The following is a 12677-nucleotide window of genomic DNA, read 5'->3' on the forward strand; positions in this document are numbered from 1 at the left end:
AGCGAATTTTAAAACCCGTTCTGTTTAAAGCATTAAAAGATTATTGGGCTCTGTTGAATCTTAGAGAATGCCAGTCAGCAGAGGCCATTCTGATCTGCAGTGCACCTCAGTTTAGCAAGTCCTGAGGATTGGAATGACCAGGTGTTGTGCATGGAGTGAATGATTTACTACAGATGTGGTGGCCCCATTAGCGAATTGTTCTCCCACAAAGAGATGCCAAACAAGCCTTCCCACAGGAGAATATGAAGCCCTGCAGGCAGCTCGTCTGTGCAAGCAGCTCCTGCTATTCCCTTTTGTTTGCAAAAAAAATTGCAGTGAAATTCAGAACACTCGGATACCTTTTCCAAATCCGTTCTCCTGAAATGGCTCATTCGTGCAGAGGGCTATTTGTAGTTTTGATGCAGACTGCCAGTAAAACGCTTTGGCTGCCGTGCTTTTCACTGGGATTTCCCGGGCATGATCTGAGATGAGCTAGTATTACCTGGAGATTATAAATAAGTCGGCAATCTATCAGCGCATCTATCAGTTTGAGGGAAAATAAACTGAGCTCAAGATGCTACTTCAAAAAGATTTGATTATTTATTGTGGGGGAAAGATAAATGTTGGGGAGTTAGCACGAGGGTGGATTTTGTTAACCTCTAGAGAACATTTTGTATAGGAAACATTTCTCATATTCCTTACTCCATCTGCCTCCCAAAGGAACAGGACATGGTCTTCACGTCAGATCAGATTGTTAAGCCAGTGCTCATCCCAGCCTGGATCCTAGCCAAAAGGCCAAAAACAAATTTTCTATGCTATAGAAAAGATTTTTTTGCAGGCAACAGTTCTCACACAGGATGGGGGTGGGGGAAAGCAATAGATGCATCCTAGAGGATGTCTGATTTAGAAATCCTGGGTAATATGTGGTTTGAGGAACAGTATGCACGGATTTGCTGGTAAAGAGAAAATGAGAACGTCATGCTGAGAGTATGTTCCCTGGAACTCCTGAAGTCACTCACTGAATAAATCATGTGAGGACCATAAGAAACGAGCAGCACATGGGTTTGATTTGCATATTGTAACTCCCATTAAATTAGCTTTGTGACTTCAATTCAACCCTCATTATTGGGGAGCACTGATAGACTCCAGTGACATTTCAGTTGGTATTAACTACATGAATGGTTTTATGCAGTTAATCCATTTATGCAGTTAGTACCATGAGACCAGCACCACGACTTATGTCACTCAGTGAGGAGTAACAGAGTGCTTTCTCTTCAAAATGCAATTTTAATTTGCAGACTATCTGTTCAATTATCTTAGCTGTATGAGTGCTGGAGCTTGCTTGCCTAACGTGTCTTCTTAGTTCATATTAGTCTGGAATTGTCACTGTATGACATAGATCTTTTTCTGTATCAATTTAGATCAAACAGAATGATGATACTCTTCCATTTGATATAGCGCCTTTCATCTCAGGAGGACATGTCAAAGTATTTGCTGCAAAGTGTAGTAACTGTGTGGAGTCCTGTAGCTCAGTGGTTAGAGCACTCGCCTTGCAAGCGAGAAACCTGGGTTCAATTCCAGGCAGGGCGAAACTTTGGGCAAGTTTCCTTACTCCACACGCCTAATAATAATCCCTCCAAAACAAAACAATAATAAATTGGTAATTTTCAATCCACGACTGTGTGGGACACTGCTGTGCGCAATTGGCTGCCGCGTTTCGCTCACAAATATACAGTCAATTCACTTGACAGTATATTCTGTGAAGAGCTTTGAGACGTCTAGAAGATGTGAAAAGTGCTATATCAAATGCAAGGATTATTATTATTATTTTATTGGCAGTTGTAGCAGCCAATTTGCACACTTGCACACAGCAACATCCCACAAATAGCCATGAAGTGAATGACCAATTTTATTGGGAGGGTTGTTGGTCTGGACACCAAGAGAAATTGCCTTCTCTCCCTTTTGAATAGTGTAATGGGATCCTTAATGTCCAGTTGAAAAGACAGATGAGAATCTGATCCGAAATAATGAGATAATGGACATTTTAAAGAGTTTAGGTGACCTACAGCCTGTACAGGAAGGTAATCGAGGGGTATCAGTGCAGACTGAGCCTAAGGGTGCCTATCACACACTCCCTTGGTTTCAGCACTCAAGACTCTACCCCATTTGAAGGGAGCTATATAAATGCAAGTTTTTTTTGCTGTAAACCATTTGCAATACGCTTTTGCCATTTTACAGCCAGACCAGCAGGTGGAGTATTTTGTTGAAACAGCATGTTCTAGTAAGAGGGAGGTCCCAGTTAAATGTTGGCCAGACATGGAGCTCCATTGGCAGTGACCATGGAGAAGGAAATAAAAGGCAGTTCTGTAGGAACAAAGCCAGAGGGTTTTAAGAATATACATTTCAGGCAGAAAAATAACAGGATGTCAAAGAGCAGCAGGAACAGGCAAAGCACTTCCACCTGCAAAGGAGTTAAACTCTCTCCTTGGCAACAAACTTTATGGCTGTCTTAAGTGAGATTTTGCAAACCAAAACATCTTATAGTTTTGTACTGAGGTTGTATGTTTAGTGACAGGTACCTTTTTTTCCTGACAGGTTGCTGAATGCCAATAAAATAAACTGCCTGCGTGTGGATGCCTTTCAGGATCTCCATAACCTGAACCTTCTCTCTCTGTATGACAACAAGTTACAAACTATTGCCAAAGGAACCTTTGCCCCTCTGCGAGCCATCCAGACTCTGTATGTATTCTCGGTTATTCATGAAGTGAATGATGCTAATTTGTTTTTCAATTTACTTACGTTTAGGGTCTGGGTTAGGGAGGGGGATACCAGCCAACATTCTTGTTGAACATCGCTCTCCAGTGGCTGTTGCTAGAAAGTTGCCTTGGGTGGACTCAGAAGGATAACCTGTGCTTTGATTTCCTTCCATGGTTGGACTGGACAGACTGTTGATATTCCATGTTCACATGTGATTTGGGACAGGAAGGTGGCCATTGCAAGTGGAACCGTACTGCAGCTTCAGTCACTCCCCATCTTGAGTCAAGACATATATCTTTGACAGCACTTCTTGTTATTTTTCCCCTCCTCACCTCCTTTGGCTCACAACCTAAGTCAAGTGCTCAGCCAGCAGTGTCAAAGGCGTTGAGACATACTCCTGACAGGAAAGGCATTATATAAATTGTATTATTGGATTTAAATGTACTCACTCCTCCTGAAGAGGGATGGAAGAAAACTGGAGGAAATATAATTGAATTGAATTTCCCTGGGCCATGTCACTGTGTCTCATTCAGCACTCCAAGCAAGACAGCTCTTGCGCCATCCAGTAATGAGGTTCATGAGCAGCCATGGGAGCAAGTCGCTGTTCATGAATAGCATAGTGTGAATCATTGCGAGTGGAGACCCACATCCTGACTCAATTGTAATGGAGCACAGAGATACATTTAATTGGCGCAAGATGCGTTCAGCTAGGCCTAAGAAAATAAGTTTAGACTCAGTGATGGATGTTTGGAACATACAGCCAGATGGGATTGGAGTCTCAAAAACATTAAAGACATTAAAACTGAAGCTGGATGCTGTATTTGGTGAGCTATATTAGTAGAAGAATGAGTGTTAGTGGCTAAATGGCCTTTCATCGACTCTTAACATCGCTTATGTCTTTTATAGCAATTTACAGCACAGGAGACCATTTGACCCTTCAGGTCTGCACTTTGCCGAGGTCCTAGTGTTTGATCAAATGACATTATTTTAAGAATGAATAACTACAAATTAAATGCATACATCCCGAGACATAACACCACTCCTCCACACTGAGCGCATTATCGGATTTCCTTCAGTTTCGTAAAGTCACTTGTTAAAAGGCTCATTTCCCATAGTTACCAGCAGTGCTCTGAAACCTGCTGCATCAGTGTATCTGATAAGCAAATGCTCTTCCAGCCAGAGCTTGCATTAAATAATTCAAGCATTGTCGTCTTGCCATGGCTCGTCAACCTGGGGGATTGGCCGTTTCAAAGTGGACACTCACAGTTACTGGGTCCGTTGCCAACTTGCACATTGTAGATTCTTAATGTTTCATCAGACTCCCAATAAATGCATGTCAGCTGCAAATAGCAATCGTCAACATTGCCCAGATCCACCCGTTCCCAGTGAGTTACACCGGTTTCCTTTCAGGAGCCCCCAGCACTGCTGTTTCATATTTGTTCCAGCGTGCGCCTTATGTTCCTGGTTGACTTGACCCTGTGTCTACTTTATTTGCTTCTATTCCTCTCAAAAGGCATTTGGCGCAGAATCCGTTCATTTGTGACTGCCACTTGAAGTGGCTTGCCGACTACCTGCACGCAAACCCCATTGAAACCAGTGGTGCCCGCTGCACCAGCCCTCGCCGCCTGGCAAACAAGAGGATCGGGCAGATCAAAAGCAAGAAGTTCCGCTGCTCAGGTAATTGAATTCCGGCAACTTCGTTATTCTAGAAATGTGTGTTTTTTTTTAAAAAAAGAGCTCTCTTGGCATGCTGCTGATCTCACGTGGATTCTGAAAATGTGTCTGTTTTGCTGTTGAATTATTAAGGTTCTCAGCAGCTTTTCCCCTTTGTTTCTGACTCCGTGCTAACCATAGTAGGTCAGTCAAGTTCAATTTGACTTTGCCTTTTATTTTGCTGCTGTTGACAAGACAATAATGGAGTAATCTGTGGATTTAATACAAAGTAAATTGTTTCTTTTTTTCTGGCCGCTAACATTCAGGTGCATCTCTTCTGTCTTTCTCTCTTTTGTTGTGTTTATAGCGAAAGAACAGTATTTCATTCCAGGTAGGTTTTCCTGCAGTGGGGCTGATGAGCTATGGATTTCCCTTAGGCTTTAGTGGAGTGTTGCATGCTGTAGTTGTGCAGTGAATCTCCCTTTAGACGGTCCCTTGCTTAGTCTTCCAGTAGCTGAATCTGTTGCATGTGCTCTTTTAGCTACCTAGCCAAATCCTTAAGTCTCCATGCTTCCTAAGCCTGCTATACAGTTGCCAATATGATGGGGTTCCTTTTATTCTCATTTTACTTTCTTGACACTCCCCCACCTAGGGACTTTTTTTTAATATTGATGTGTTCCCCAGTCTTCTTTGTTTGACTGGGGAACTTTCATGTATATTACACACATGTATGTACACATACACACAGATGTGGGAATACCAATATTTGAAACTGGAAGAAAGAGCAGGTGCTGCCCTTGGTTCACAGTTTTCCTCTCTAGTGGTTCGGAAAGGGCAAGGGGAGCTACTGGCCCTGCGATAGTTGCAACAAGTCAGTTTGATGCTTGAACAATCCTGTGGGTTTGAAACACACAAATATGTAGTGGTGGGCAAATTGAAATAAGGGTTTGCAGCCCTGAAAACAGGTAGAAATTCATGCTCGCCCAATCTCTTCAATCCTCTGACCTGCTCTGAGGCCTCTGCTATGGTTCTCTGAACCAGACACTTGATTGCACTGCTAGTTATCTGCCCTTTGCATCTCCACGTTCGCCTCTGCTTTTTCCTTCTACAGGCTGAGATTGGAAACTTGCCCTTTAGTGAATCAACCTGTCACCGTAGAATTATAATTTCATAGAAATTGACAAGATAGAAGAAGGCCGTTTGGCCCATTGTGTCTGTGCTGGCTACTTCAAGAGCAATCCTTTCAGTCCCATTTACTTACTTTTCCCCCATACTTCTGTAATTGACTCCTTTTACATATTTATCTAGTTCCCTTTTGAAAGCCAATCTGGATTTTTCCTCAATCCCCAATCCCGGTAGGGTGTTCCATATCCTAACTTCTCTGTATGTGAAAAAAAATCTCCTAACCTCCCCATTCGCTCATTTGCTAACTATCTTAAATTGATGCCCTCTTGTCACTGACTCCCTGTCCAGTGGAAATAATTTCTGCCGATCAAAATCCATCAGAATTATAATGACCTCTATCAGATCACCTCTCAACCATCGTTATTCCAACAGAAAAAGTCCCAGTTCCTCTAGTCTCTCTTTTATCAACTCCTCTATTTCCTTGACATCCTTCCTAAAGTTGGTTGACCAATACTGCACGCAATATTCTTACTGTTCTCTAACTAATAATTTCTATCCATTTAGCATTACCTCTTTGCTTTTGTATTCTATACCCCTATTTACAAAACCTACACAACCTTTGAGGCTCATTTTCTGGTGACAAAATGGCAGAATCGCTTCTGTTTTCCTGAGGAGGGCTTTCTCATCCCTACTGTGATAGGAGTTTACCAGATGCGTTGTTACAGAAAGAAGAGGCACTGACCAGGGCTGGGAGTATTCAGTCACTTTGAATTCCAAAAACTGATTCAAAAGATGAATGGTTGCCAAAAAGTTCCACCTTTAAAGAATTTTTTAAACATTGCAGGGGGTTGGTGGGGGGAGGTTGGGGTGTATGAAAATGATCCATCTTCATATTTTTGGCAACAGTGTAGCTGTGCTAGTGAAGTGTAATTCTGTTACTGCTCTAGCTAATGAAGATTAGATTGTTCCCAGCAGACAATTTGATCTGAATAGACCAGCTAATCTTCATGTCCATTAATAAACGATGATGTGTGGTGTGTGTGTTGTGTGAATATGAGTAGTGCATATCACTAATATGCTTGTGTGCCGGTATGAATGCAGAATGAGCATATTCTGACCTAACACAGAGTGGAGCTGCACTAAGAGTAAATCCCTAAGTACGGTCGAGATTGATTGCAGGAACTGTTTTGACTGTTTTTCAAGTTTTAAGCCTTGGTTTCCCAGAGTATTTGACAAATATGTCAAGTGAATGAAATATTTAACGTGTCCAACAGCAGGCTGCAGGCATTTTTTTTATAGCCAGAGGCAGTCCGAGTGAATACTGAAGCTCTTTTGATGTGCTTTGGTACAAAATCCATGAAGTGGCCTCCCTTGTGTTTACCATCATTAGCTGTAAACACCCATTGCTCATGTACAATGTAAGGTTCTTGAAAGTGGTGCCACAGTCCAGTGCCTTTAGGGTTATAGATCAGGCAATAATTAAGGGTTTATTCCCAGATATCCCACACCAGCAGGGAACACTTGCCTGGCACTCTGTAACTTGTCGCTGGGAGTTGTCAAGAACCTTGCCTGACAGACAAGTGTTGCCCAGTGTTCAGTGCATCTTCACAATCGTACTGTACACAGGTGGGGTCGGATCCAGGTTAGTGCAGTATTGCATTGTCTAAGTGCTTCCTAGTGAAAGTTATTTGAGCCAAGGATCTCTTCTATTCAGCCAAATTGACAACTGCTGCCCTGCAAGAATCTTAACACAAGTTTGGATTGGCTTCTTTGCTTTCCTGACTATAAATGCAATCGCTTTCTCTTTCTTTTTCTCTATCTTCCTCTCTCTCTGTCCCTTCTGCACTTTACTTTTTGCAGGAATTCACCATTTTGGCTGTAAGTACAACTGAGATCTTTATTCCCCACCTCTGGCACTGATTTCTCTTTCCCTCCAGTTGTTTTTCCCCTATATGTACTGAGCTTGATCCTTCACCCATCATTCCTCACCTCTTCTCCTGGCAGTTCTCAACAAATCATCCAAGCCTCAGTAACAGTACCCCTACCCACCCCAGTACCATTCACGTGACCTCTCCCTGTTTTGTTAGCAGTGATACCAAGCACCAAGCTGGGGCACTTGATCTTAGAAAGAACTTCTCTTTCATTTAGGCATGTTTACTGCTTGTGTGTAGGGTACATTCTCAGTAGCTGTTACACTGTCCATTGTTACTGAGTCTGAAAAGCAATGTTTTGGCTGTGAATACCAGTGCTTTAGTACCCTTGACCCCTAATGCTACACCCTCTACCATTTAAATGCTGTGCCTTCTTTCCCGTAATATTTCCCCTCACACTTTTACCTGGCCTAGCTGATGCGGTTCTGGGACTCAGCGGGATTTTTCGTTGTGCTTGATCTAACCATGTGGTTGCAAGGTACGAATAAAACATGGTTCTGTCAAGCACCATGGAACGTCACGTAGCCTTCTACAGCATGCTCTCATCTACAGCAAATTCAGTAGATATATTTAGAGCGAGCCTGTCAAAGGCCACCAAGACTTGGGATGGTAGTATTGCAGGTGGAAGACGTTAGAGCCAGGAACTGTTTTATTGCATCTGTATTGAGGTCACAGCTGATTGAATTTCTCCAATAAAAAAACAATGGATAAAAATGATAGACGAGGTATGGAGTGGAAAGGCAGGTGAGGGGGATGAATGCAATGAGTTTACCAGATGCCGTTATAGAAAGGAGAGGCACTGACACAGGGTTGGAAGTGTTCAGTCGCTTTGAATTCCAGTCACTGATTCAAAAGAATGGCTCAGGTGGGAGCAGTAAATTGAATTAGATAAGGCTTAGTAACACATGATTGCACTGGTTACAGGAGAGTGGGAAGATTGCTAGCTTTGTAGTAGACAGTTGCATTAGAAGGTGTCTGCATTGAAAGGTCAGATTGTAAATGTTACCTCTACTCTTCCAGACCCTGGCTTTACCTTTGTCATAAAGTTCAAGATCTAGGTGCTTAGGTCTTGAAGTTTTGCTATCTGTGTGGTTTTAATTAAAGTTCACCCTGAGATTCTCCTGCCCTGACATTTTGTTCAATTCCCTTGTACATTTCCACTTCTCTTACGGTGTGGGCTTTTTTTTCAATGTGCTTACTGAATAATATCTGCATTCTGACTGGACTCATCTGCAGGCACAGAGGATTACAGATCCAAGCTCAGCGGAGATTGCTTCATGGATCTTGCTTGCCCTGAGAAGTGTCGTTGTGAAGGAACCACTGTGGACTGCTCCAATCAAAGACTCACCAAATTCCCTGACCACATCCCTCAGTACACCGCTGAGCTGTAAGTTAACACAGCAGGGCTTGCTTCTTTACACATGCACTCACACACACAACAGACACTCTCTCTCATCTGCATTTTGGCAACAAAACAAAGAAATTTAAAATTCATTTAGAAAACAGCTACAGGCAATATCCCAGCTTCCCTTCCAGCTGAAAGAAGCAAATGCACTCAGGGGAGAAGGGCTGTTGGATGCACATGATGACCAGAAAAGAAAGCAGGGGGAGAAACACTTAGGCTCCTGTTAGAAAGCATTGATGCCTACAGTGTGCTGGTCCATCACTCTACAAAACCTGATTCAGACAGTAACAAGCTCATCACGTTTAACTGGGTGGGTTTTCTTTCTGTTTGGCTGCTTTGGAGATGAACCTTGAACCCATATGTTACAAAAGATTAGTGAAGCAACCGCGAAGTATGAGCCACTAACTACATTAGTTCATACTTTTGTGGGACATTGCTGTGCGCAATTGGCTGCCGCGTTCGCCCACAAATATACAGTCAATTCACTTTACAGTGTGTTCTGTGAAGCGCTTTGGGACGTCCTCCCGACGTGAAAAGCGCTATATCAAATGCAAGGGTTATTATTATTATTATTATTATATTACTTGTAGTCCCGGTAAATACCAGTCAAACGCAAGGTTTATAATTATGAACTGATATATCGAGCGAGGTTGAGATGTCACGTTGCTAGATAAGGCAATACTGGAGGTTGACCCATATGAGGGAGAAATTCAACCTAGATTTATGTAACATTTTAGAGCATCCCTAATTTGGCAATTTTTTTAAATACAGTGCAGTCCTGTTACAGTATGCTTCTCTATAGTGTGACTGGCTTATACCGGAGATGCACTGTGGATTCCATGCATTGTTCATGAGCGTACCCACAGCTCTCTCATTTCCTATGCATCAGCCAGCTTTTCACACTAAAATAACCGGCTTCCAATTCATTAAGACGCCTTCTGGGTCACTTCTTGCTTTGCTGCACGTGCACAAAACAGGAAGTGGTATCAATCACTCCCTACTGACTCCAAAGTCAACCATTTTAGCTCTCCGAAAGCACTCACGAAAACGGCCAACTTCCAGGTCATCAGAATTGCCATTAACACTACTTCGCAACTTGTCCATATACACAAAAAAACAGGAAATGACATTGCATTGATCAACCAACCTGGGAGCTGTCTATTTGTTTCTTTTCAGCGCTCTCTCTACGTGACGACCGATTGTGCACGTAAACAGTCAAATCCACTATCACACCTCACTATAAGTCAGGAGATGATTTTATGGATCCAAACAACATGTTTTAACAAGGATACAGAGCACAGTTTTAATTTTGTAGCTGGTTTTCTGTAAGTTCTTTTAAGAAAATACAGAAAACCAAAATGGAAGTTGAGACTGAATTTAGCAATTTGCCGAATTTAGCAGCTCTGAAATCTGTAAAGGTGTAGAGTAAACAGTGCTATGTTTCAGAGTAAAGGTATTAGTTCTGTATATCAGAAGGACTCAGTCTAACATTCCAATATAAAGATAATGTGATAAAACTCACTCCCTTAAATCACAGTGTGATGATTCAACCCTTGTTCACAAAGTGGATTGTTTCACATTCTTGCATTTGCCAGTAACGTTAAACAGTTTGGTTCTGAAAGCACAAGACGTGTGACCCTTCAGTTAATGGTCAATCAACATGGTTGAGTCCTGTGTTTATAAGTATAGGTGGTATGATTTAGAGATACACTCAATGGTGGTACAAACCCACAGGCAGTAAGTCTGCATCTGGTTTAGAATGTATCTTCCGTTAGTAATAAAACTGAGTGGATTTAGAATTATTGTAAGTGTCACTCTCGCAGTACAGTATTATCTGAGAATACTTTGAAGTGATTTTTTTTCAAGATGAACTTCATTAAAGCTACCGCGAGAAAGACTACGCTAGCTGTAGGAGATCTCAGTGGTTGCCTGACTGAGTAAAAACACTACTTTCTTCTGAATGACGTTTCCTAATTTTTTTTTCTTTTTTTTTTCTCTTGAATACTTCAGGCGCCTCAACAACAATGAATTTACAGTGCTGGAAGCCACTGGGATCTTCAAGAAACTCCCTCAGCTCCGCAAAATGTGAGTACAACTTGAGCTTCAAGGTGCGATTCCTTCTGAGCCTACAGCAACTCCTGCGTGTCATGCACCTCTGTTAGCCAGATTTTCTAAAGTCATTATTTAAGGCTATGCACAATTAAGCAAGTGACCTGTAATGTGCCTTTGGCACAGCTGCTGAGGCAGAGTGGAGTTGGCAGCTTGTTCCTCTGTGGACTTAGCTGTTGCCAAATAAGCAGCTCTCGGCGAGTGGATCACTGGCATCTCCCACTCCTTCATTTGGACAGTTGGCTTCTTCTGCCGCCACAGCAGGGCTCTGCTGGCCACTATCGCCCTACAGCAATTGCGGTAATCTCATTCAGCATCCTGCCGTCCTCCTCAAATCACTGCTTTGGCTTCATCCGAAGCTGCACCAATGCGTACCTCGGGTTTTTTCAAATGGCGATGCTTTCATTGAGAGGAATGGTAAAAAGAATTCACTTAACAATTGTTGTTACCACCTGTCTGAAACTTGTATTTCAACATTTAAATACCAATAACTTCTCAGGAGGCTGTGCTATTAAAGTATGAGGGCTTGAAAGTTAAAGTTCACTTCCCGAGTGAGCCAATAAAAGCAGGTCATGGGGCAAGGGAAATGTCTTGACAGCTCTTTCCCTGATCCGTATCCACTAAAGCAAGCCCATGGACTCTAATTAGGAAATTAAGCACTATAGACTAGGTGCCAGCACAGGGAACAAGAGTGAAATGTAAATGTTGTCTGACAATAACGGTGGCATTTAACCAAATGTTGTTATACACTGCATGTAAATCAATGTAAGCACTGTCCACTTATCAATAGTACTGACTGACTCATTTGTGATGCAGTGGCTTGCTACATTAATTAGTTGTTTCACTGAAGTTTGGTATTTAACTAGAAAATCACTGATTCACTGCTCTTTTCAGACACGTTCCTCCCTCCCATTGTTCAAGGCACGTCGCTAAATGTAGCTCTTGGACCGCGCTTTCAGTTATCTTTCCGCTAATCACCCCCTTCCCTCAGCTTGGGTACCCAGCCAGCATTGTCAAGTGCTTTGAGACATCCTCCTGACAGGCTATATAAATGTAATTTGTATTATAAGTTTCATATCACATTTCCATAACAATATTTTCAGTTTTCAGGGGCTATGGGGAAGTGTATGGTTCACAACAGTGGGAACCCCGGGAGATGATCCCTATTTATCAAATAAACATGGGGTTGTGGGGGTTAATTGCAGGTACAGACCAGAAAAAATCATTGCAGTCCATCCTACCATTCCCTAAGTTTTTTTTAAAAAAGCCTCTGTTGCTTATGTGATTCCAATTTCCCAGTTTCTTTGCCAAATAGCTATCTATTCCCTCTAGAATTTGCTGACCCAGTGTGCCTTCATGGATAATCTATTCCACATATTACCCCGTTTCTGCATAGTTAAATCTAACTGTCCCTTCACCTTCCCTCTTCACAGCTTGGGCTCCATGGCCTTTTGTAAACATGTTATTTCAGACACAGTGTCTCTTCATTGGCAAATGCTACCCCACACTGCTGGTCATTTTTCATGCAATAAGCCTGGATGGTGAGTGTTGGTGTATGTTGGTGGGGGTTTCAGACCTGAGCTCACCCTGCTCTCACCTAGCATCCTCAGCACTGGATAGCTGGTAGTTTTCTTTCTTCTATCCTTCTCAGCCCAAGGATAGGATGCCACAAGCTAACATCAGCCCCAGATGCTTATTAGATTTCAGCCTGATTTGGG

General features: G+C 42.4%; 1 protein-coding gene across 3 annotated transcripts in view; it reads left to right on the top strand.

Annotated features, from left to right (window-relative positions):
* slit2 (slit homolog 2 (Drosophila)) overlaps window positions 1–12677 on the top strand; it is a 283375-nt gene that overhangs the window by 217929 nt on the left and 52769 nt on the right. Inside the window, exons 13-18 of one of the 3 annotated variants that reach the window (XM_042340949.1) lie at window positions 2575–2718; window positions 4250–4413; window positions 4757–4780; window positions 7375–7392; window positions 8682–8832; window positions 10861–10935. In XM_042340949.1, coding sequence (XP_042196883.1) covers window positions 2575–2718; window positions 4250–4413; window positions 4757–4780; window positions 7375–7392; window positions 8682–8832; window positions 10861–10935 — 576 coding nt within the window. The remainder of the gene's footprint in view (window positions 1–2574; window positions 2719–4249; window positions 4414–4756; window positions 4781–7374; window positions 7393–8681; window positions 8833–10860; window positions 10936–12677) is intronic. The other 2 variants (XM_042340952.1, XM_042340959.1) reach the window with 2 other exon arrangements.

This window comes from Callorhinchus milii, unplaced genomic scaffold, assembly GCF_018977255.1.
Source record: "Callorhinchus milii isolate IMCB2004 unplaced genomic scaffold, IMCB_Cmil_1.0 Scaffold1, whole genome shotgun sequence".
Lineage (NCBI taxonomy): Eukaryota > Metazoa > Chordata > Chondrichthyes > Chimaeriformes > Callorhinchidae > Callorhinchus > Callorhinchus milii.